A 26,796-nucleotide genomic window follows, 5' to 3' on the forward strand; every position below is an offset into this window, starting at 1 on the left:
TCGTCTTCACGGATTGCCTACGCAGATCGTCTCGGATAGAGGCGTCCAATTCGTGTCTAAATTCTGGAGGGCTCTCTGTAAACAACTCAAGATTAAATTAAATTTTTCTTCTGCATATCATCCCCAGTCCAATGGACAAGTAGAAAGAATTAACCAAGTCTTGGGTGATTATTTGCGACATTTTGTTTCCTCCCGCCAGGATGACTGGGCAGATCTCCTTCCATGGGCCGAATTCTCGTATAACTTCAGAGTCTCTGAATCTTCCTCCAAATCCCCATTTTTCGTGGTGTACGGCCGTCACCCTCTTCCCCCCCTCCCTACCCCCTTGCCCTCTGGTCTGCCCGCTGTGGATGAAATTTCTCGTGACCTTTCCATTATATGGAGAGAGACCCAAAATTCTCTCCTACAGGCTTCATCACGCATGAAGAGGTTCGCGGATAAGAAAAGAAGAGCTCCTCCCGTTTTTTCCCCTGGAGACAAGGTATGGCTCTCCGCTAAATATGTCCGCTTCCGTGTCCCTAGCTACAAGTTGGGCCCACGCTATCTTGGTCCTTTCAAAATTTTGTGTCAAATTAATCCTGTCTCTTACAAACTTCTTCTTCCTCCTTCTCTTCGTATCCCTAATGCCTTTCACGTCTCTCTTCTTAAACCACTCATCCTCAACCGTTTTTCTCCCAAATCTGTTCCTCCCACTCCTGTTTCCGGCTCCTCGGACATCTTCTCTGTCAAAGAGATCTTAGCCTCTAAAAAGGTCAGAGGGAAAACTTTTTTTCTAGTGGACTGGGAGGGTTGTGGTCCTGAAGAGAGATCCTGGGAACCTGAGGACAACATCCTAGATAAAAGTCTGCTCCTCAGGTTCTCAGGCCCTAAAAAGAGGGGGAGACCCAAGGGGGGGGGTACTGTTACGCCGAGCGCTCCGGGTCCCCGCTCCTCCCCGGAGCGCTCGCTACACTCTCTCCGCTGCAGCGCTCCGGTCAGATCCACTGACCCGGGGCGCTGCGATTCTGCTTCCAGCCGGGATGCGATTCGCGATGCGGGTAGCGCCCGCTCGCGATGCGCACCCCGGCTCCCGTACCTGACTCGCTCTCCCTCGGTCCTGTCCCGGCGCGCGCGGCCCCGCTCCCTAGGGCGCGCGCGCGCCGGGTCTTTGCGATTTAAAGGGCCACTGCGCCGCTGATTGGCGCAGTGATTCCAATTAGTGTCTTCACCTGTGCACTTCCCTATATCACCTCACTTCCCCTGCACTTCCCTGCCGGATCTTGTTGCCATTGTGCCAGTGAAAGCGTTCCTTGTATGTTCCTAGCCTGTGTTCCAGACCTCCTGCCGTTGCCCCTGACTACGATCCTTGCTGCCTGCCCCGACCTTCTGCTACGTCCGACCTTGCTTCTGTCTACTCCCTTGTACCGCGCCTATCTTCAGCAGCCAGAGAGGTTGAGCCGTTGCTAGTGGATACGACCTGGTCACTACCGCCGCAGCAAGACCATCCCGCTTTGCGGCGGGCTCTGGTGAAAACCAGTAGTGACTTAGAACCGATCCACTAGCACGGTCCACGCCAATCCCTCTCTGGCACAGAGGATCCACTACCCGCCAGCCGGCATCGTGACACCTCTTATGATCTTCTGTGGGACAAGTTAAATCACACAGAAAATATGAAATCATTTTGTTAAGGAATAATAGTAAACAATTAAAAGACACAAACATATTTTAAATTGTATTTTTAATTTTTCATTACATATGATAACAATTTTTTACTCTTGTTTAATAATAAAAAATGTAAAAAAAACAATTATGAATGTTTTGTGGCAATATGACAGATTGGGCCTGGGCTTTGGTCATCTTCCTGGTACAGCTCAACAAATCATTGGTCGAGGTGGGTAACTGCTGCGGCTAGCGATTCGATGAGCTGAAGTGACGTGTCGTGCCCCAAAAGCAGGAAGAAGACCACACCGGGGACCGGAGTAGGACACCGTAGGCACCGTGGGAGTGCAGAAGGCTTATTTTTATATACTACTCGCCAGATAATCCATTTAACATGCTCTCTTGTGTGTATGAAATGATCCATTATTGATAACTTATTTATAAAAAAAATTCATCTTTATAATTAATACTTATTTGAATACAAAAGCAACTACATTTTGTGAACACAATAAGACAAAGTAAATAATTAAAATGAATAGAAAAGTCAGTGAGCAAGGATGTAACAAGAGAAGCAGTCCTCACCCACAGCCACATATCATACCTGTCTCTCCAACAGGTCACATTGAGATCCACATACAGTAGGCAGGCAGTGTATTCACCGTGCCGAACTGGTTGAAGGAATAGCTTATAACAGAGAGAAAGAGAAGACTGCTGTAAATGTGATCATTTGGAGTCTTTATCTCTTGCAGGATGCAGCCAGCTTCTGCTTCTACAACTGCATTTGATGCCATAGGTAAGTTTTATTTTACCTTTTCGTTTAATGCTCTCTGTCTGTCTATGTTGTTATGCAATAGATATTCTCTAGTGTCTGCAAATGTGTTATTTCTTAATTTTATTGGGGTAAATACCTGAATCTGTGCAAAAAATGAGTTGCTAAACAATGTAAATGAAGGTAAAGTATATATATCTTTTTTGTTTACAGTTCATGTATACATGTTGGTATTTTTAGACCTTTTATTTTTTTTAGACCTTTATGTAGGAAAAATGGAAAAATTGTTATTCACTTTATACATTCATAACAACTGCATTTTTGCAAAAACCTGCAAGACAAATCCAGCCTACAATGTAATATACCAATATTTTTTTACTAAATAGAAGTAAGACTGTTGGTAGGAAGGTAGAAGTGATGGTCCTTCTGCATTTAATATTTTATTAGGCGCCTGCTAGTTTTATTTTGCACACTTAGATTACTACATGAGGCATCTATATTTCAGACTAACCCAACCCTTTCTAATCTCCTATTACATTGGCATTCTGTGACGCTGTTAGCCTGCCACTTTCTTTCTTCATGCCTGCCATGTACTACCCATCTGTTTCCATCACCCTTAGATTTCTAATAATTTCAGCTACAGCACAACTGACATCATACACACCTTCCTATTGTTCTATATCAAGCTAACATATTCCTTAGTACTACTTTCTAAAATGTACTGTGTGCTCTACTGGTTTCTTACCTAATTTTACCATAGCCATAATAAGTTTGTGTGAAACTGTTAAAGGGGTATTTCGCCCCTAGACATCTTATCCCCTATCCAAAGGATAGGGGATAAGATGTCAGATCGCCGGGGTCCCGCAGCTGGGGACCCTGGGGATCGCTGCTGCAGCACCCCGCTATCATTACTGGGCAGAGCGAGTTCGCTCTGCACGTAACGACGGGCAATACATGGGCCGGAGCATCGTTACGTCACGGCTCCACCCCTTGTGACATCACGGCCTGCCCCCATCAATACAAGTCTATGGGAGGGGGCGTGGCGGTTGTCACGCCCCCTGCCATAGACTTGCATTAAGGGGACGGGCAGTGATGTCATGAGGGGCGGAGCCATGACGTCACACTGCTCTGGCCCCTGTATCGCCCGTCATTACGTGCAGAGCGAACTCACTCTGTGAAGTAATGATGGCGGGGTGCCGCAGTGGCGATCCCCGGGGTCCCCAGCAGCGGGACCGCGGCGATCTAACATCTTATCCCCTATCCTTTGGATAGGGGATAAGATGCCAGGGGCAGAGTACCCCTTTAACTAGAAAATATTTGAGGATGTTGTTCTGTTCTGAAAGTGAGTGCCAATAAACTGATTTATTTTAATTAAAGCATATATAAAATGCCATAATGCACTTGTTTTATTTGGACCAGCTCTCCCACTTGCCCGTGCTGCGTCCCGGACGAGACCGGACCTCTGTCTCATACTATAGGCAGGAAGTAGACAATGTCTAGCACAGTCTCAATGCAATACGTATCTTTTATTCAGTAATGAGCAAACATGGTGAACAGGTGAACTGTTCACCATGTTGGCTCATTGCTGAATAAAAGATATGTATTGCATTATATATATATATATATATATATATATATATATATACATACGGTGGGTGAAATAGGTATTGAACATACCGTTTCTCGATAAATATATTTCCAAAGGTGCTTCTGTCGTGAAATTTTTACCAGATGTTGTTAACAGCCCAGGCAATCCAAACATACTAACCAAAACAAATACCCTCAGAAATTAGGTTATGTGTAATAATGTGAAATGACACAGGGAAAAGTATCGAACACTCATACTGATATTTATTTAATATTTTGTACAAAAGCCTTTGTTGGTAATGACAGGTTCAAGACACCTCCTGTATGGAGAAACTAGCGGCATACATTGCTCTGGTATGATTTGGCCCATTTTCCAATCAAATAGTCTTTACATCTTAATGGTTCCTTAGGCCTCTTCTATGAATCTTCAGTTCCTTCCATAGATTTTCAATGGGATTTAAGCCAGCGGATTGACTGGGCCATTCTAGCAGCTTTATTTTCTTTCTTTGAAACCATTTTAGAGTTTCCTTGGCTGTGTGTTTGGGATCATTGTCTTGCTGAAATGTTCACCCCGTTTCATCTTCATCATCCTGGTTGATGGCAGCAGACTTTTGTCAAGAATATCTTGGTAAATTGGCCCATTCATCCTTCCTTTAATTATGTGAAGTTTGGCAGTACCATTTGCTGAAAAGAAGCCCCACACAATGTTTCTACCTCCAAACTTCATTGTTTTTATGGTGTTTTTAGGATAATGTGCAGTACCATTTCTTTTCCAAACATGGTGTTTATTATGGCATCAAATCAGTTGAAGTTTGCTCTCATCTGACCACACTATATTCTCCACTATGAATGAAGGCGAGGCGGTCAGGAAGATTTGGTGATGGAATTGGTTGAGTTATCACGGATGGGGATCCAGGCAGACACACAACACAAAAGACGGCCACCACTATGATGATGAACAACCATGGCAGTATGGGGCAAAGATAGAAACAAACAGGAGTTCAAACCTGGCAGGAAACTGGCAAGAATGGAAAGCTGTGTGCCTAGTTGCTTTAGTGCTGACAGATGTATTGTAAAGATGAAGAAAATAGATTAGTACTGGATAGCCATACTTTTAGACACTCATTATAAGACCAACATGGGGAAATTTTCTCAATTTTTCTACAGGGAGATAAGTTATGCAGCCAGTTTCTCATGACTTTCACTAACCGGAGGGGGCAACTCTCCGCTCCTCGCTGATTTAATGGTCTACCACCTCTGCCACTGCTACCACTCCTACAGGTACCAGGGTCAGTTTTCTTTGTTTACTTTAATCCTTTATTTTTGCTAATTCCTTTTGGATTGCAGTATGACAAAGTTTTTACATCCAATAGGCTGACCTGACAGAGAACATGAGCAAAGGGATGTTTACCATCACCTCAAAAACCAGGTTCAATCATATTTGTGCTGTGTCCTTTCTTCAGCAGATACACTCACCCCAGACCCCATGGACTTCTAGTCAGTAGATTGACCCTGTAATAAGAAGTGCCCCAGTTTGCCATGGATGTACTGTCTTGTCCATCCCCCATTGTAGCTTCAGAGAGAGCAATCAGGATGGCAGGTGGTGTAGGACTGGGGACCACTAAGTGACCAAGATTGTCCACCAAAAACATGGAAACATGCAGATGGTCATTAAGATTTGAAAATGCCTATACATGATGCCACTGACTAGATATGCAATTGCTGCTGTCAACTGGCTAGTACTAACATTATTCCTGCAGTTGACTTGCTACTATTACCATTCCTGCTGACTTCTTCCAGACTTATACAACCATAGTTAAACCAGATGATCCACTAGTGCAGTGTGTTTCTAAACAATCTGTTAATTGCCACAGGTATCCATAGTCATGCATGTGGCTGTATCTAATACACTAACTTAGCCTTTAAAAGTACTTGGATACACTCCAATGTGACCTAACTGTCTTAGGCTGGGTTCACATTATGAATTAACTATAAGGGAACTGGATATGCCTGGGGGGGACCGAAAAACTGGGCGCTCCCGTATCCCAGCCGGACCCAGCCCGTATCTAATTCATTTCAATGAGCCAACTGGAGTCAAACGGTGACTCCGGTCGCCTCATTTTTGCCCCATATCCGGTTTTCTGACCGGACCTAAAACCATGGTATGCCGCAGTTTTAGGTCCGGTCACAAAACCTGATACGGGGCAAAAATGAGCTGACCGGAGTCACCGTTTGACTCCACTCCGCTCATTGAAATTAATTAGATATAGGCCGAATCCGGCTGGGATACGGGAGCGCCCCATTTTCGCTCCCCCCAGCTGTATCCGGTTCCTGTATAGTTAAATAGTAGTGTGAACACAGGGATTTTAGGGCTCTTATACAGCTTTATACTCAAATTATATGGAATTGTCTCATCTCTACTTACAACAAAGTGACACAAAATCTATTGCTTTTTCCCATTAATTCCTGTGCTACTAATAAAAACCTGCCATGCATGAATTTGCAAATAAACAATATATTTGTACACAAGTCACACAACACCACTGCTTCTCCTCACCTTTTTTTCCACTGATTTTGCTAAACCTATTTATGTACCTCTTCAAAAGAAAAACTCCATGGCTCGCAAAAGGGGCATGGCCTAGCGGAAATGCAGCATGGTTTTAGATGAAGGGGGTGTGGCTGCCCCAATTAGCCAAATTTATGACAGTTTATAAGTAAACCAGAATAAACTTCAAATGCTGTTGAAGTGTCCGCTAGCTCAGAGCTAGCAGAGATTTCATCATGGGCGCACAGACTGCTGGATGTATGTAGGGGCAGACACCTCTACATGAATCCAGTGAGCCTGTGCACTGGCAGCAAGGCCTGTCTGCTGGGGGAGGCTTGATAAATGTGTGAAGAATACCTGATCACTTCGTGATGCCAGGGCACTGTTATCCTATACACCTTCTGAGGTTGGGGACAGCCTCTCCTGGTCCAGACACGGGGAGTAAATGAACACACTGATGTTAGGTTACGGATAACTGTTGTTACGCCGAGCGCTCCGGGTCCTCGCTCCTCCCCGGAGCGCTCGCTACACTCTCTCCGCTGCAGCGCTCCGGTCAGATCCACTGACCCGGGGCGCTGCGATTCTGCTGCCAGCCGGGATGCGATTCGCGATGCGGGTAGCGCCCGCTCGCGATGCGCACCCCGGCTCCCGTACCTGACTCGCTCTCCCTCGGTCCTGTCCCGGCGCGCGCGGCCCCGCTCCCTAGGGCGCGCGCGCGCCGGGTCTTTGCGATTTAAAGGGCCACTGCGCCGCTGATTGGCGCAGTGATTCCAATTAGTGTCTTCACCTGTGCACTTCCCTATATCACCTCACTTCCCCTGCACTTCCCTGCCGGATCTTGTTGCCATTGTGCCAGTGAAAGCGTTCCTTGTATGTTCCTAGCCTGTGTTCCAGACCTCCTGCCGTTGCCCCTGACTACGATCCTTGCTGCCTGCCCCGACCTTCTGCTACGTCCGACCTTGCTTCTGTCTACTCCCTTGTACCGCGCCTATCTTCAGCAGCCAGAGAGGTTGAGCCGTTGCTAGTGGATACGACCTGGTCACTACCGCCGCAGCAAGACCATCCCGCTTTGCGGCGGGCTCTGGTGAAAACCAGTAGTGACTTAGAACCGATCCACTAGCACGGTCCACGCCAATCCCTCTCTGGCACAGAGGATCCACTACCCGCCAGCCGGCATCGTGACAGTAGATCCGGCCATGGATCCCGCTGAAGTTCCTCTGCCAGTTGTCGCTGACCTCACCACGGTGGTCGCCCAGCAGTCACAACAGATAGCGCAACAAGGCCAACAGCTGTCTCAACTGACCGTTATGCTACAACAGTTACTACCACAGCTTCAGCAGTCATCTCCTCCGCCAGCTCCTGCACCTCCTCCGCAGCGAGTGGCCGCTCCTGGGCTACGCCTATCCTTGCCGGATAAATTTGATGGGGACTCTAAGTTTTGCCGTGGCTTTCTTTCCCAATGTTCCCTGCATCTGGAGATGATGTCGGACCTGTTTCCCACTGAAAGGTCTAAGGTGGCTTTCGTAGTCAGCCTTCTGTCCGGAAAAGCCCTGTCATGGGCCACACCGCTCTGGGACCGCAATGACCCTGTCACTGCCTCTGTACACTCCTTCTTCTCGGAAGTCCGAAGTGTCTTTGAGGAACCTGCCCGAGCCTCTTCTGCTGAGACTGCCCTGTTGAACCTGGTCCAGGGTAATTCTTCCGTTGGCGAGTATGCCGTACAATTCCGTACTCTTGCTTCAGAATTGTCCTGGAATAATGAGGCCCTCTGCGCGACCTTTAAAAAAGGCCTATCCAGCAACATTAAAGATGTTCTGGCCGCACGAGAAATTCCTGCTAATCTACATGAACTTATTCACCTAGCCACTCGCATTGACATGCGTTTTTCCGAAAGGCGTCAGGAGCTCCGCCAAGATATGGACTCTGTTCGCACGAGGCGTTTCTTCTCCTCGGCTCCTCTCTCCTCTGGTCCCCTGCAATCTGTTCCTGTGCCTCCCGCCGTGGAGGCTATGCAGGTCGACCGGTCTCGCCTGACACCTCAAGAGAGGACACGACGCCGCATGGAGAACCTCTGCCTGTACTGTGCTAGTACCGAACACTTCCTGAGGGATTGTCCTATCCGTCCTCCCCGCCTGGAAAGACGTCCGCTGACTCCGCACAAAGGAGAGACAGTCCTTGATGTCTACTCTGCTTCTCCACGTCTTACTGTGCCTGTGCGGATGTCTGCCTCTGCCTTCTCCTTCTCTACCGTGGCCTTCTTGGACTCTGGATCTGCAGGAAATTTTATTTTGGCCTCTCTCGTCAACAGGTTCAACATCCCAGTGACCAGTCTCGCCAGACCCCTTTACATCAATTGTGTAAACAATGAAAGATTGGACTGTACCATACGCTTCCGCACGGAGCCCCTTCTAATGAGCATCGGATCTCATCACGAGAGGATTGAACTTTTGGTCCTCCCCAATTGCACCTCGGAAATTCTCCTTGGACTTCCCTGGCTTCAACTTCATTCCCCAACCCTGGATTGGTCCACTGGGGAGATCAAGAGTTGGGGGCCCTCTTGTTCCAAGGACTGTCTAAGACCGGTTCCTAGTAACCCTTGCCGTGACTCTGTGGTTCCCTCAGTAACCGGTCTCCCTAAGGCCTATATGGACTTCGCGGATGTTTTCTGCAAAAAACAAGCTGAGACTCTACCTCCTCACAGGCCTTATGATTGCCCTATCGACCTCCTCCCGGGTACTACTCCACCCCGGGGCAGAATTTATCCTCTCTCTGCCCCAGAGACTCTTGCCATGTCTGAGTATGTCCAGGAAAATTTAAAAAAGGGCTTTATCCGTAAATCCTCCTCTCCTGCCGGAGCTGGATTTTTCTTTGTGTCCAAAAAAGATGGCTCCCTACGTCCTTGCATTGACTACCGCGGTCTTAATAAAATCACGGTTAAGAACCGCTACCCCCTACCCCTCATCTCTGAACTCTTTGATCGCCTCCAAGGTGCCCACATCTTTACTAAATTGGACTTAAGAGGCGCCTATAACCTCATCCGCATCAGAGAGGGGGATGAGTGGAAAACGGCGTTTAACACCAGAGATGGACACTTTGAGTATCTGGTCATGCCCTTTGGCCTGTGCAACGCCCCTGCTGTCTTCCAAGACTTTGTCAATGAAATTTTTCGTGATCTGTTATACTCCTGTGTTGTTGTATATCTGGACGATATCCTAATTTTTTCTGCCAATCTAGAAGAACACCGCCAGCATGTCCGTATGGTTCTTCAGAGACTTCGTGACAATCAACTCTATGCCAAAATTGAGAAATGTCTGTTTGAATGCCAATCTCTTCCTTTTCTAGGATATTTGGTCTCTGGCCAGGGACTACAAATGGATCCAGACAAACTCTCTGCCGTCTTAGATTGGCCACGCCCCTCCGGACTTCGTGCTATCCAACGCTTTTTGGGGTTCGCCAATTATTACAGGCAATTTATTCCACATTTTTCTACCGTTGTGGCTCCTATCGTGGCTTTAACCAAAAAAAATGCCGATCCCAAGTCGTGGCCTCCTCAAGCGGAAGACGCCTTTAAACGACTCAAGTCTGCCTTTTCTTCGGCTCCCGTGCTCTCCAGACCTGACCCTTCCAAACCCTTCCTATTGGAGGTTGATGCCTCCTCAGTGGGAGCTGGAGCTGTTCTTTTACAAAAAAATTCTTCCGGGCATGCTGTCACTTGTGGTTTTTTTTCTAGGACCTTCTCTCCGGCGGAGAGGAACTACTCCATCGGGGATCGAGAGCTTCTAGCCATTAAATTAGCACTTGAGGAATGGAGGCATCTGCTGGAGGGATCAAGATTTCCAGTTATTATTTACACCGACCACAAGAACCTCTCCTACCTCCAGTCTGCCCAACGGCTGAATCCTCGCCAGGCCCGGTGGTCTCTGTTCTTTGCCCGATTTAATTTTGAGATTCACTTTCGTCCTGCCGATAAGAACATTAGGGCCGATGCTCTCTCTCGTTCCTCGGATGCCTCAGAAGTTGAACTCTCTCCGCAACACATCATTCCACCTGACTGCCTGATCTCCACTTCTCCAGCCTCCATCAGGCAAACTCCTCCAGGAAAGACCTTTGTTTCTCCACGCCAACGCCTCGGAATCCTCAAATGGGGTCACTCCTCCCATCTCGCTGGTCATGGGGGCATCAAGAAATCTGTGCAACTCATCTCCCGCTTCTATTGGTGGCCGACTCTGGAGACGGATGTTGTGGACTTTGTGCGAGCCTGCACTATCTGTGCCCGGGATAAGACTCCTCGCCAGAAGCCCGCTGGTTTTCTTCATCCTCTGCCTGTCCCCGAACAGCCTTGGTCTCTGATTGGTATGGATTTTATTACTGATTTACCCCCTTCCCGTGGCAACACTGTTATTTGGGTGGTCGTTGATCGATTCTCCAAAATGGCACATTTCATCCCTCTTCCTGGTCTTCCTTCAGCGCCTCAGTTGGCTAAACAATTTTTTGTACACATTTTTCGTCTTCACGGGTTGCCTACGCAGATCGTCTCGGATAGAGGCGTCCAATTCGTGTCTAAATTCTGGAGGGCTCTCTGTAAACAACTCAAGATTAAATTAAATTTTTCTTCTGCATATCATCCCCAGTCCAATGGACAAGTAGAAAGAATTAACCAAGTCTTGGGTGATTATTTGCGACATTTTGTTTCCTCCCGCCAGGATGACTGGGCAGATCTCCTTCCATGGGCCGAATTCTCGTATAACTTCAGAGTCTCTGAATCTTCCTCCAAATCCCCATTTTTCGTGGTGTACGGCCGTCACCCTCTTCCCCCCCTCCCTATCCCCTTGCCCTCTGGTCTGCCCGCTGTGGATGAAATTTCTCGTGACCTTTCCATTATATGGAGAGAGACCCAAAATTCTCTCTTACAGGCTTCTTCACGCATGAAGAGGTTCGCGGATAAGAAAAGAAGAGCTCCTCCCGTTTTTTCCCCTGGAGACAAGGTATGGCTCTCCGCTAAATATGTCCGCTTCCGTGTCCCTAGCTACAAGTTGGGACCACGCTATCTTGGTCCTTTCAAAATTTTGTGTCAAATTAATCCTGTCTCTTACAAACTTCTTCTTCCTCCTTCTCTTCGTATCCCTAATGCCTTTCACGTCTCTCTTCTTAAACCACTCATCCTCAACCGTTTTTCTCCCAAATCTGTTCCTCCCACTCCTGTTTCCGGCTCCTCGGACATCTTCTCTGTCAAAGAGATCTTAGCCTCTAAAAAGGTCAGAGGGAAAACTTTTTTTTTAGTGGACTGGGAGGGTTGTGGTCCTGAAGAGAGATCCTGGGAACCTGAGGACAACATCCTAGATAAAAGTCTGCTCCTCAGGTTCTCAGGCCCTAAAAAGAGGGGGAGACCCAAGGGGGGGGGTACTGTTACGCCGAGCGCTCCGGGTCCTCGCTCCTCCCCGGAGCGCTCGCTACACTCTCTCCGCTGCAGCGCTCCGGTCAGATCCACTGACCCGGGGCGCTGCGATTCTGCTGCCAGCCGGGATGCGATTCGCGATGCGGGTAGCGCCCGCTCGCGATGCGCACCCCGGCTCCCGTACCTGACTCGCTCTCCCTCGGTCCTGTCCCGGCGCGCGCGGCCCCGCTCCCTAGGGCGCGCGCGCGCCGGGTCTTTGCGATTTAAAGGGCCACTGCGCCGCTGATTGGCGCAGTGATTCCAATTAGTGTCTTCACCTGTGCACTTCCCTATATCACCTCACTTCCCCTGCACTTCCCTGCCGGATCTTGTTGCCATTGTGCCAGTGAAAGCGTTCCTTGTATGTTCCTAGCCTGTGTTCCAGACCTCCTGCCGTTGCCCCTGACTACGATCCTTGCTGCCTGCCCCGACCTTCTGCTACGTCCGACCTTGCTTCTGTCTACTCCCTTGTACCGCGCCTATCTTCAGCAGCCAGAGAGGTTGAGCCGTTGCTAGTGGATACGACCTGGTCACTACCGCCGCAGCAAGACCATCCCGCTTTGCGGTGGGCTCTGGTGAAAACCAGTAGTGACTTAGAACCGATCCACTAGCACGGTCCACGCCAATCCCTCTCTGGCACAGAGGATCCACTACCCGCCAGCCGGCATCGTGACAACTGTCTTTACTGAGCTGGTGCAGATGGTATTACACGTACAGCTGGCTTTACGTGAGAGAGTGCAGTGTTACCCCTTGGGAGCCCTGTTGCCTTACTGGAACTTGTGTTTCCTACACCAAACAGATTAATACTGACTTGTGAGATGGAAAGATGAATCCTAGTAGCTAGGATCCTGTCAAGGTACTGAAGCCTTCTCCACAGGGGCATTAACTTCCTCCTTGCGAGTAATCCTTGCAGGATGACCAGTTGAGATTAGATTTGAACTAGGCCTCTCCTCAGAGCACATGACATACAGCACAACTGAGTTAAGCTGTTGCTCAGGAGCCACACTATGCTGAACTAGCACTGGATTTGAGTAACTACACCCTCCCCCCCCCACTACTCTATATAGGGGAGAGTTTAGGGGTTCCCATTGGCAGGCAGCATCACATGGGGTTCATTGCTCTCATTTAAGGGTACAGTAACATATAAAACATACATATATATAACAAGAATATAATTGATTTAGAAAAATATATATTGCTTTGCAATAGAATATAATCATAATGAATATAACAGTGAGTCCTTGAGTGGGCCCAACACCTTGTGCTGCCAAGCTGCCCGAGACAGTTCAAAGCCACAGGACAGCTATTAGTGCTGGGACACCACAAATGTGTTTTCTAAATTCACAAAAAAACTTTTTTTTTTTAAATATGTTTTACCAACTATATGTGTGCCACTAACAAAAACTTCCATGTTTGAATCTGCAGTTATGCAATGTGTCAGCAGTTTGGAAACTGAATTATTATTATTTTTTTTGTTTAGTTTTGCTATATATAATATTGCTATATATAATTGAAGAGTGTCAATATGAAGTATAATTGTTCCCACAAAAACAGTCTTTCATGTTGCTCTGTAGATGGGAAAATGAAAGCTATTAGCTAGCATCTATTAGAAAATGGGGAGGATAAAGAATGAAACTTTCTTTTTTCTGATTACATTTTTTTGAATTCTTTTTCTTTTAGTACATTATTATTATTAGGGAAGCCATATCCCCAGAGCTGTTTTTAACAGCATTTTGAAATATGCTTTACAACAAGTCCCATGGACATAGGCAACAAAAGACTGCAGATATTCCATTGACATGAATGGGAATGTGTGCTCTGTGACCTTTGCAGAAGTCATTCCACAGAGAGGGGAAGGCTGAGCTGTGAACATCATCTATTGTCTTATCTATCTACTGGTGTCACTTTTAACTGTAATCATGTCTCTGATAACAAGGAAAATAGTGCTGGAAAGTGATCTGTACAGAACAGGAAGTGTCAGCTTAGTTTTAGGCTTTGTGTTAAAGGGGTACTCCCGTGGAAAACTTTTTTTTTTTTTAAATCAACTGGTGCTTCTATAAAAAAAATCTTAATCCTTCCAGTACTTTTTAGGGGCTATATACTGCAGAGGAAATGCTTTACTTTTTAGATTTCTCTGATGTCATCACCACAGTGCTCTCTGCTGACCTCTTCTGTCCATTTTAGGAACTGTCCGGAGTAGCATATGTTTGCTATGGGGATTTTTTCCTGCTATGGACGGTTCCTAAAATGAACAGAGATGTCAGCAGAGAGCACTGTTGTGATGACATCAGAGAAATCTAAAAAGTAAAGCATTTCCTCTGCAGTATATAGCCCCTAAAAAGTACTGGAAGGATTAAGATTTTTTTATAGAAGTAATTTACAAATCTGTTTAACTTTCTGGCACCAGTTGATTTAAAATTTAAAAAAAAAGTTTTCCACGGGAGTTCCCCTTTAAGGATGAATACTGCAGGATTTCAGGATTATTTTCACGGTAAAATTAAAAATACAGCACCAAAAATTATTAAAAATGACATAATTTATAAAAGCTTGATTAAACCCAATAACGCCCCTTGACGTGCATACAAGTCATTGGTGAATGCACAGTGCCACACTATGATGGGTATACATGTCATAGGGATCATTTTCAGGACTCTGCAGAGCTGTTTGATCGGGTTAAAGAGGTACTCCACTGGAAAACATTTTTTTTTTTTTTAAATCAACTGGTGCCAGAAAGTTAAACAGTTTTGTAAATTACTTCTATTTAAAAATCTTAACCCTTCCAGTACTTATCAGCTGCTGTATACTCCACAGGAAGTTCTTTTCTTTTTTAATTTCTGTCCATGTCAGGAACTGTCCAGAGTAGGAGCAAATAACCATAGCAAACCTATCATGCTCTGGACAGTTCCTAAAATGGACAGAGGTGGCAGCAGAGAACACTGTGGTCAGACAGAAATTGAATTAAAAAAGAAATGTAGCATGCAGCAGCTCATAAGTACTGGAAAGATTAAGATTTTTAAATAAAAGTAATTTACAAATCTGTTTTACTATCTGGTATCAGTTGATTTAAAAAATAATAATTTCTAGCGGAGTACCCCTTTAAAATCAGGGCCCTTTTGCTCTGTCTCCGCTGTATGCTTACAGTCAATATCTTGTTGGAAAGTGAACCTTGGGCCTAGTCTTAGGTCCAGAGCACTCTGGATCAGTCTTTTATTAAGAATGTCTCTGTACCTTGTTCGATTCAGCCTCCTCTTAACCTGGACCAGTCTCCCTGTCCCAGCTGCTAAAAAATACCCCCACATCATGATGCTGCCACCACGATGCTTTACTGTAGGGATGTTTTTGGGCAGCTGATAAGCAGTATCTGGGTTTATTTTTTTTTTATTTTTTTTACCACGATACTTAGAAATGAGGCCAAAAACTTCAATCTTGGTTGCATCAGATCAGATAATCTTGTTTCTCACAGTCTAAGAGTCCTTTAATCGTTTGTTTTTTTTGCAAATGCCGGGTGGGCTTTCATGTGTCTTTTAGTGAGGAGAGACTTCTTTCTGGCTTCTCTGTCATGAAGCTCAGATTGATGGATTGCTTCAGTGAGGATGTGTCCATTCTGCACACAGGATCTTGAGAGCTCATGCCCTTCTCCCCCGACTAATTCGTTTAAAGGGGTTATCCAGGAAAAAACTTTTTTTTTATATATCAACTGGCTCCAGAAAGTTAAACAGATTTGCAAATTACTTCTATTAAAAAATCTTAATACTTTCAGTACTTATGAGCTTCTGGAGTTAAGGTTGTTCTTTTCTGTCTAAGTGCTCTCTGATGACACGTGTCTCGGGAAAACGCCCAGGTTTAGAAGCAAATCCCCATAGCAAACCTCTTCTAAACTGGGCGTTTCCCGAGACACGTGTCATCAGAGAGCACTTAGACAGAAAAGAACAACCTTAACTTCAGAAGCTCATAAGTACTGAAAGGATTAAGATTTTTTAAGAGAAGTAGTTAACAAATCTGTTTAACTTTCTGGAGCCAGTTGATATATTAAAAAAAGTTTTTTCCTGGATAACCCCTTTAAGCTCTAGGAAGAATCCTGGTTGTTCCAAACTTCTTCCATCTAAGAATTATGGAGGCGACTGTGTTCTTGTACCTTTTTCCAAATATGTACCTTCACGCTGTCCTGTCTCTGAGCTCTACGTGGCTCATAGCTTGGTTTGGCCTGTGTTTTTCCATATCATGTCCAACCAACTGAATTTACCACAAGTGACTCCAAATAAGGTGTAGAAACTTCTCAATCATGATTAAGAGAAATAGGGGATCTTCAGAGCTTAAATAGGAGATCCTCAGAGCAGAAATAGGAGATCCTCAAAGCTGAAATAGGAGGTTTTAGAGCTTAAATAGGAGGAGCTCAGAGCTGAAATAGGAGGCCTCAGAGCTGAAATAGGAGATCCTCAGAGCTGAAATAGGAGGTCCTCAGAGCTGAAATAGGAGGTCCTCAGAGCTGAAATAGGAGGTCCTCAGAGATGAAATAGGAGGCCTCAGAGCTGAAATAGGAGGTCTTAGAGCTTAAATAGGAGGTGCTCAGAGCTGAAATAGGAGATCCTCAAAGCTGAAATAGGAGGTTTTAGAGCTTAAATAGGAGATCCTCAGAGCTGAAATAGGAGATCCTCAGAGCTGAAATAGGAGGCCTTAGAGCTGAAATAGGTGATCCTCAGAGCTGAAATAGGAGGCCTTAGAGCTGAAATAGGAGGTGCTCAGAGCTGAAATAGGAGGCCTCAGAGCTGAAATAGGAGATCCTCAGAGCTGAAATAGGAGATCCTCAGAGCTGAAATAGGAGATCCTCAGAGCTGAAATAGGAGATCCTCAGAGCTGAAATGGGAGATCCTCAGAGCTGAAATAGGAGGCCTTAGAGCTGAAATAGGAGGCCACAGGGCTGAAATAGGAGGTCCTCAGAGCTGAAATAGGAGGCCTTAGAGCTGAAATAGGAGGTCCTCAGAGCTGAAATAGGAGGCCCTCAGAGCTAAAATAGGAGAACCTCAAAGTTGAATTTCAAATGTTATATCAAACTGTCAGAATACTTATGTCCATACAACATTTTATTTTTTCATTTTTACTGAATTTGCAAACATTTTAAAATTCTGTTTTTGCGTTCTCATAATGGCGTATAGAATGCAGATTGATGAGGGAACACCTGAATTTTTTGTACAAGGCCTCAACATAACAAAAATTTGAAAAAAGCGAGTGTGAAGTCTTTCCAAATTGTATATAGTATGTTGCTTCATTCATGACACATAAATGTGAAGAGGGGGCAACATTGTGGCTCAGATACCACAGATGCAGGCCTGAGTTTGAATCTGGCCAAGTGAAACATATATGTGGAAGAGGATGTGTGATGCAGGGCAGATGGAATTACCCTAGGGGCAATTGGCATTAACCCCCAGTATTCGTGACGCCAGGGCGTAGTTTATCCTCAATACCACCCAAAGGTATACCGATGGATCATGTGCTAGGCACGGGGGCAATAATGACTCCGACGCCAAGTTACGGACAACGGTAGCTTTACTGAGTGACAGATCGAACAATCTATACAGTTCAGCCAGGCCCACGGAGGGGACCAGTGACTTCAGAGACCTTAAGGGCTTGCTGGTACTTGCAGTAGATATGGACAATTTTAGTGCAGGCCACTCTGACTTGACAATAGATGACTGTGACTGACTGACTTGACTTGAGACTGACTTAGCTGTGACTGTAGCTTACTTGTAGACTTGAAGGCTTGTGGCTGCAGGATGGACTTGAGGCCTCCTATGGACTTCAGACACACTCTAGGACTTGACTGCACTGCAACTCACAAGAGAGAGAGAGAGAGAGAGAGAGCAGAGGCTCCACCCAGGGCTTATATAGGGGAGATTCTGGTGGGGTCACATGGTCACTGATACCTCACGGGGTTACAATCACATGACAACTCACATGATTAGTGATCACATGTTAACATTTCTTAAAGCAATAACACTCATATACACTTTACAGTATAACACATGGCAGAAAATATATACATGATAGGACAGATGTAGAGGGGGTCCAGGGATCACTGTAGGGAGGATGCCGGACAGGGCAGCAGGGGTACGGGGGTACAACTCCCGTACTGGGCCACCACAAACTCCCCCTCTTAAACACAGCCGTCCTCGGCGCCCAGTACTGGAGTGTGGACAACCGTAAGTGGCCACTGGGGCCAAGTGACAACAGTTCCTGGGGCATTGTTGTAAAATGTCTTTAACAGGTCTGAATAGGAAACAGGGGATGAGTTCATGTAGCACTTTGTGAAAATGTCCATACATGCTCCTTTGTTTTGGGGTGTTAACATATGGAGTTGATGAACCTTGTAACTGCATCCTTAACACGTTAAATACATTTGAGCCGGAGGCTCTCTACCCAATGCCTTAGCTGCCGGGGCCCATCGGCAAAAGATACTACTCCCCAGAACACTATACATACTTTTATACAACATTCCACTGTTACCTTTATATACAGCAACTCTGTCACTATATGTGCTATATTTATATCTCAGGGGAACCCTCTGGCCAGTAGAGTGTCCTGTACACGATGACAGGAAAAACATTAGACAGGTGAAAATTTACATTAAGGACTGGAAATATACATTTTAGTTGCAGTCCTAACTAGGCATTACTTATGACTAGCCTACAAATTACATTACGTATATTGCTGAATTGGTTCTATGTAAGCTGACTAAATTGGACTATATATTATACTGACAACTTTATACACAGTACTATCACTTATTCTCTGTACCTACCTGGTATTTGTCCTTGCCTTGACCTTTGGGAACTGCGCAACTCAACCTCTGGAGAGTCTGGAACTCTTGAGATTTCTCGAACTCTTGGGACTTCTGGAGCTGCGGTTGGCTCTTCCCCAGCAAACTCAGGAGCTGTTATTAGTTCAGGACTGGCTGGACCCAGAGTTGCTGGCATCTGTGCTGGAGAGGCTGGACACAGGGTTGGCACTCTGAAGACTGGTGTATAGGCAACGGTGACAAGACTGGGACTGGCATGGAGACTAGTGTGGGTTGAACCAGCCCAGGGTTTGGTAAGACACAGAAGATCGCAGGCTGATTTGGAGAAAACATGGGGAAATCCATAGATGGATGGATTCCCTCACCCGGGACATACTCTCTCGCAGGTCTGACAGCTGGAGGAGGCGGTGCTGGGAGCATTGGTTGATCTTCTTTGAGACATAACGATTCGATTCCAGTGAACGACTTGTGGCTCATACCCAGGTTTTTGCACATTGTATACATCAGACTTAGGATAGGGTATGGCCGTCACCGTGTACGGCTCTGTCTCCCAGATAGAGTGTAACTTGTTGGTCCTTGGAAACTTTCGTAGCAGGACTTTATCGCCCAATGAGGCATGACTGTTATAGTCCTCTTGTTGTCTATGTTGAGCCTTGCCCATCTTCTTACTGACAATTTATTTGGCTTCTTGGATCCTTCTCTGGTGGTCAGAGGCCCCTGTTGAACGGGGCCTGGAGCCCAAATGTTCGGTCTTTAGGCAGCTGCCCATGTTGCCCCATCATCACGTAGAAAGGGGTATACCCCGTAGAACAATGGACTGTGTTGTTATATATCTCAGTAATTCGGGCACCATCGGGCCACTCTTCTTATTTTGACAGAGGCTGCTCGCAACATGTGGATAAAGACTTGGTTGATGCGCTCACAGAGCCCGTTCCTCTGGGGGTGGTAAGCGGTAGTCTGGAGTTTCTTGCAGGCACGGAATTGACGTAACGATTGGAAGAGTTGAGCCTCGAAGGCCGTTTCTCGGTCTGTTAGGACAGACTCCGGACACCCAAGGATTTGGACGCGATTGGAATAGAACATCTGGGCTGGTATCTTGGCTGTGAGATCTTTGACTAATACTACGACAACCCATTTGGAGTAATGATCCACCATGGTGAGAGCATCTGTATACCCAGACCAGGTAGGAGACAATTTGACACGGTCTAACTGGTTGGGCCTTTCACTCTGGATGGAATGGAGGGGTACTTTTGCGTCCTTGTGCACATTCTTGGTGACGTTGCAGACTGCATATTCACTGCAGCATTTCTCAATGTCACTCCGATCCAATAGAATCTTCGCCTGACAGTAGCTTTGGTCTTGTGGACTCCAAAGTGTACCGACTGATCATGATATGCGTTGAAGACTCGTACTCTGATTGGTCCACAGTTATTAGTGGTGTACCCCAAGGTTCTGTACTGGGCCTGCTGTTGTTTCATTTATTTATCAATGATATAGAGGATGGTATTAACAGCTCTGTTTCTATCTTTGCAGATGACACCAGGCTTTGTAGCACAGTACAGTCTATAGAGGATGTGCATAAGTTACAAGATGTCTGGGCATCCACTTGGCAAATGAGTTTTAATGTGGATAAATGTAAAGTTATACATCTAGGTACAAATAACATGCATGCGTCATATGTCTTAGGGGGGATAAAACTGGCAGAGTCACTGATAGAGAAGGATCTGGGTGTACTTGTAGATCACAGACTTCAGAATAGCATGCAATGTCAGGCTGCTGCTTCCAAAGCCAGCAGGATATTGTCATGTATCAAAAGAGGCATGGACTCAAGGGACAGGGACATAATACTCCCCCTTTATAAAGCATTGGTACGGCCTCACCTGGAATATGCTGTTCAGTTTTGGTCACCTGTCCATAAAAGGGACACTGCGGAGCTGGTAAGGGTGGAGAGACGTGCGACTAAACTAATATGGGGCATGGAACATTTTAGCTACAAGGAACGATTAAAGGAGTTACAATTGTTTAGTCTTGAGAAGAGACGTTTAAAGGGGGATATGATAAACGTATATAAGTATATAAATGGCCCATACAAAAAATATGGAGAAAAACTGTTCCAGGTTAAACCCCCCCAAAGGACGAGGGGGCACTTCCTCCATCTGGAGAAGAAAAGGTTTAGTCTAAAGGGGCGACACGCCTTCTTTACCATAAGAACTGTGAATTTATGGAACAGTCTACCTCAGGAACTGGTCACAGCAGGAACAATTAATAGCTTTAAAACAGGGTTAGATACATTCCTGGAACAACATAACATTAATGCTTATCCAGAAAGATGGTAGAAACGAAATTGGGTACTAAGATAAGCTTTGATATTAAAACGGCCATTCTAGGGATAGGACTTAGGATGCAGTGTAAGAACAGTGTTCTGATAAAGGCTTTCGGATTAGCTAGAATAATTATTCTTAGGAGATGGTTTGCTCCCCAGGGCCCATGTTGGGTTGAGTGGCAGAGGGAAGTTCAACAAATGAGAAGATTTGAAGCTATTTATTATCAGGGAAAAAAGATAGGTCAAAAAGTTGAAAACGAGTGGAAGAAGTGGGATCAGGCATCCTAGCTGGTAGTGGGTGGGGGATAGGGGTGTGGGTGGGATTATTTATATTGTGTAAAGCGAATTTTGAAATGCATTATTGTAATTTTGTAATTTGAAATAAAAAAACAAAAAAAAAATGCTTATGCAGAATTATAAAACAACACCCTTCCCCTTATCCCCTTACACCCTTCCCTTCAATTCCTTGGTTGAACTTGATGGACGTATGTTTTTTTTCAACCATACTAACTATGTAACTATGTAAGACCATCGCCGCGTCTCTTCGGGGAACCAGAATCTGATGAAGTCGCTCACCAGAGTCTGGATCCAAAGGATTTCAGTACAACAGTCCTTTGTACACAAACAGTCGCTTCCTCTGTCATCACAGACGTTTCAACTCGTAGTCACACTGGGCGTGGCGTAGACTGGTTGGTAGCTTTTTCCCCAGAAGGTAGTCCAACAGATCCCCCATGACTCAACTTTTGTCTTGAAGAGTCTTCCAGGTGTATAGGTCTTCTTTAACCTTTTTGGACATGGGTTCACCGTCCATGAGGGCGGGCACAACATACTGGTTCACAAACTGTTGATAAAGAGGGCGGCATCTCCACGTCTTCCCACACATCTTCGACAAGTGGTTCTTAGCCGGGTGTCATCCGAGACAGTACATCCACATTGAAATTTGACTTGCCGCTTCTGTACTTGATGGGGAAGCTGTAATTGGCTATGCTGTTCGTGGGCCAACAGGTTGGTATCCGTGTAGACCAGGGGTCTCAAACTCCCGGCCCGCGGGCCGGAACAAAATTTTGCGGGCCGCACCAGGGATGTGTAATTTGTATTGCCCGACGCCCGGGACATGCAGTTCTGTGTGCCGGGCAGGTGACTTCTTCGGGCAAGCAGCGCTAAATGCTGGAGGAAGTCACACAAGACTTGATGGAGGCGCATCATCTGCGTTCGTGATCAAAACCCCCCACCCGGTCCAATAGAGCATGTTACCTTCACTTACCCCGCCCTCCTCCGACTTGTTTCTGGTTGGCCGACCGGCCTGAGTCTGATGAGGGAAGTCGCGCATATGACATCCCTCCGCAAACGCGCACAGGAAGACTTCAGTGACGTCACTCGACAGGCTGCCGCCGGAGAGGAGAAGCACAGTGCAGGATAGGTAAGTGTGTTTGTGTGCGTGTCTGTCTGTCTGTGTCTGTCTATCTGTGTGTGCCTGTGTGTGTTCGTGTGTGTCTGTTACGCCGAGCGCTCCGGGTCCCCGCTCCTCCCCGGAGCGCTCGCTTCACTCTCGCTACCGCAGCGCCCCGGGCAGCTCCACTGACCCGGTGCGCTGCGATACCGTCTCCAGCCGGGATGCGATTCGCGATGCGGGTGGCGCCCGCTCGCGATGCGCATCCCGGCTCCCGTACCTCCCGTACCGTCTGTCCTGTCCCGGCGCGCGCGGCCCCGCTCCCTAGGGCGCGCGCGCGCCGGGTCTCTGCGATTTAAAGGGCCACTGCGCCGCTGATTGGCGCAGTGGTTCCAATTAGTGTGTTCACCTGTGCACTCCCTATTTATACCTCACTTCCCCTTCACTCCCTCGCCGGATCTTGTTGCCATTGTGCCAGTGAAAGCGTTTCCTTGTGTGTTCCTAGCCTGTGTTCCAGACCTCCTGCCGTTGCCCCTGACTACGATCCTTGCTGCCTGCCCCGACCTTCTGCTACGTCCGACCTTGCTTCTGTCTACTCCCTTGTACCGCGCCTATCTTCAGCAGCCAGAGAGGTTGAGCCGTTGCTAGTGGATACGACCTGGTCACTACCGCCGCAGCAAGACCATCCCGCTTTGCGGCGGGCTCTGGTGAAAACCAGTAGTGACTTAGAACCGGTCCACTAGCACGGTCCACGCCAATCCCTCTCTGGCACAGAGGATCCACCTCCTGCCAGCCGGCATCGTGACAGTAGATCCGGCCATGGATCCCGCTGAAGTTCCTCTGCCAGTTGTCGCCGACCTCACCACGGTGGTCGCCCAGCAGTCACAACAGATAGCGCAACAAGGCCACCAGCTGTCTCAACTGACCGTGATGCTACAGCAGCTACTACCTCAGCTTCAGCAATCATCTCCTCCGCCAGCTCCTGCACCTCCTCCGCAGCGAGTGGCCGCTTCAGGCCTACGACTATCCTTGCCGGATAAATTTGATGGGGACTCTAAATTTTGCCGTGGCTTCCTTTCTCAATGTTCCCTGCACTTGGAGATGATGTCGGACCAGTTTCCTACTGAAAGGTCTAAGGTGGCTTTCGTAGTCAGCCTTCTGTCTGGAAAAGCTCTGTCGTGGGCTACACCGCTCTGGGACCGCAATGACCCCGTCACTGCCTCTGTACACTCCTTCTTCTCGGAAATTCCAGACAAACTCTCTGCCGTCTTAGATTGGCCACGCCCCTCCGGACTTCGTGCTATCCAACGTTTTTTGGGGTTCGCCAACTATTACAGACAATTCATTCCACATTTTTCCACCATTGTGGCTCCTATCGTGGCTTTAACCAAAAAGAATGCCAATCCTAAGTCATGGCCTCCTCAAGCGGAAGACGCCTTTAAACAGCTCAAGTCTGCCTTTTCTTCGGCTCCCGTGCTCTCCAGACCTGACCCATCTAAACCCTTCCTATTAGAGGTTGATGCCTCCTCTGTAGGAGCTGGAGCGGTCCTTCTACAAAAAAATTCTTCCGGGCATGCTGTTACTTGTGGTTTTTTTTCTAGGACCTTCTCTCCGGCTGAGAGGAACTACTCCATCGGGGACCGAGAGCTTCTAGCCATTAAATTAGCACTTGAGGAATGGAGGCATCTGTTGGAGGGATCAAGATTTCCAGTTATTATTTACACCGATCACAAGAACCTCTCCTATCTCCAGTCTGCCCAACGGCTGAATCCTCGCCAGGCCAGGTGGTCTCTGTTCTTTGCCCGATTTAATTTTGAAATTCACTTTCGGCCTGCCGATAAGAACATTAGGGCCGATGCTCTCTCTCGTTCCTCGGATGCCTCGGAAGTAGAGCTCTCTCCGCAACACATCATCCCCCCTGACTGCCTGATCTCCACTTCTCCAGCCTCCATCAGGCAAACTCCTCCAGGGAAGACCTTCGTTTCTCCACGCCAACGCCTCGGAATCCTCAAATGGGGTCACTCCTCCCATCTCGCAGGTCATGCGGGTATCAAGAAATCCGTGCAACTCATCTCTCGTTTCTATTGGTGGCCGACTCTGGAGACGGATGTTGTGGATTTTGTACGAGCCTGCACTGTTTGTGCCCGGGATAAGACTCCTCGCCAGAAGCCCGCTGGTCTTCTTCATTCTCTGCCTGTCCCCGAACAGCCTTGGTCTCTGATTGGTATGGACTTTATTACAGACTTACCCCCATCCCGTGGCAACACTGTTGTTTGGGTGGTCGTTGATCGATTCTCCAAGATGGCACATTTCATCCCTCTTCCTGGTCTTCCTTCAGCGCCTCAGTTGGCAAAACAATTTTTTGTACACATTTTTCGTCTTCACGGGTTGCCCACGCAGATCGTCTCGGATAGAGGCGTCCAATTCGTGTCAAAATTCTGGAGGGCTCTCTGTAAACAACTCAAGATTAAATTAAACTTTTCCTCTGCATATCATCCTCAATCCAATGGGCAAGTAGAAAGAATTAACCAGGTCCTGGGTGATTATTTATGCCATTTTGTTTCCTCCCGCCAGGATGACTGGGCAGATCTTCTACCATGGGCCGAATTTTCGTATAACTTCAGAGTCTCTGAATCCTCCTCCAAATCCCCATTTTTTGTGGTGTACGGCCGTCACCCTCTTCCCCCCCTCCCTACTCCCTTGCCCTCTGGTTTGCCCGCTGTGGATGAAATATCTCGTGATCTTTCCACCATATGGAAAGAGACCCAAAATTCTCTTTTACAGGCTTCATCACGCATGAAGAAGTTTTCTGATAGAAAAAGAAGAGCTCCCCCCATTTTTTCTCCTGGAGACAAGGTATGGCTCTCCGCTAAATATGTCCGCTTCCGTGTCCCTAGCTACAAATTGGGACCACGCTATCTTGGTCCTTTCAAAATCTTGTGCCAGATTAATCCTGTCTCTTACAAACTTCTTCTTCCTCCTTCTCTTCGAATTCCTAATGCCTTTCACGTTTCTCTTCTTAAACCACTTATCATCAACCGTTTCTCTCCCAAGTTTGTTTCTCCCACTCCTGTTTCCGGCTCCTCGGACATCTTCTCCGTTAAAGAGATACTGGCCTCCAAGAAGGTCAGAGGGAAAACCTTTTTCCTGGTCGATTGGGAGGGTTGTGGTCCTGAAGAGAGATCCTGGGAACCTGAGGACAATATCCTAGACAAAAGTCTGCTCCTCAGGTTCTCAGGCTCTAAGAAGAGGGGGAGACCCAAGGGGGGGGGTACTGTTACGCCGAGCGCTCCGGGTCCCCGCTCCTCCCCGGAGCGCTCGCTTCACTCTCGCTACCGCAGCGCCCCGGGCAGCTCCACTGACCCGGTGCGCTGCGATACCGTCTCCAGCCGGGATGCGATTCGCGATGCGGGTGGCGCCCGCTCGCGATGTGCATCCCGGCTCCCGTACCTGACGCGCTCTCCGTCTGTCCTGTCCCGGCGCGCGTGGCCCCGCTCCCTAGGGCGCGCGCGCGCCGGGTCTCTGCGATTTAAAGGGCCACTGCGCCGCTGATTGGCGCAGTGGTTCCAATTAGTGTGTTCACCTGTGCACTCCCTATTTATACCTCACTTCCCCTTCACTCCCTCGCCGGATCTTGTTGCCATTGTGCCAGTGAAAGCGTTTCCTTGTGTGTTCCTAGCCTGTGTTCCAGACCTCCTGCCGTTGCCCCTGACTACGATCCTTGCTGCCTGCCCCGACCTTCTGCTACGTCCGACCTTGCTTCTGTCTACTCCCTTGTACCGCGCCTATCTTCAGCAGCCAGAGAGGTTGAGCCGTTGCTAGTGGATACGACCTGGTCACTACCGCCGCAGCAAGACCATCCCGCTTTGCGGCGGGCTCTGGTGAAAACCAGTAGTGACTTAGAACCGGTCCACTAGCACGGTCCACGCCAATCCCTCTCTGGCACAGAGGATCCACCTCCTGCCAGCCGGCATCGTGACAGTGTCGAGGGGGGGGGGGGACAATGCTATCTAATGTGGGGAATATGCTACCTTCCTAATGTGGGGAACATGCTACCTTCCTAATGTGGGGGAACATGCTACCTTCCTAATGTGGGGGAACATGCTACCTTCCTAATGTGGGGAAACTGCTACCTTCCTAATGTGGGGAAACTGCTACCTTCCTAATGTGGGGAAACCGCTACCTTCCTAATGTGGGGAAACCGCTACCTTCCTAATGTGGGGAACATGCAACCTTCCTAATGTGGGGAAACCGCTACCTTCCTAATGTGGGGAACATGCAACCTTCCTAATGTGGGGAAACTGCTACCTTCCTAAT

At 47.3% G+C, this 26,796-nt stretch overlaps 1 protein-coding gene across 2 annotated transcripts in view; it reads left to right on the forward strand.

The window, feature by feature from the left end:
* Positions 1 to 2,272: 2,272 nt before the first annotated feature.
* TMEM255B (transmembrane protein 255B) overlaps positions 2,273 to 26,796 on the forward strand; it is a 110,668-nt gene continuing 86,144 nt past the window's right edge. For both annotated transcript variants that reach the window (XM_056555985.1, XM_056555986.1), the window contains exon 1: positions 2,273 to 2,431. In XM_056555985.1, the coding sequence (XP_056411960.1) occupies positions 2,389 to 2,431 (43 nt within the window). In that variant the 5' untranslated portion in view covers positions 2,273 to 2,388. The remainder of the gene's footprint in view (positions 2,432 to 26,796) is intronic.

This window comes from Hyla sarda, chromosome 2, assembly GCF_029499605.1.
Source record: "Hyla sarda isolate aHylSar1 chromosome 2, aHylSar1.hap1, whole genome shotgun sequence".
NCBI lineage: Eukaryota > Metazoa > Chordata > Amphibia > Anura > Hylidae > Hyla > Hyla sarda.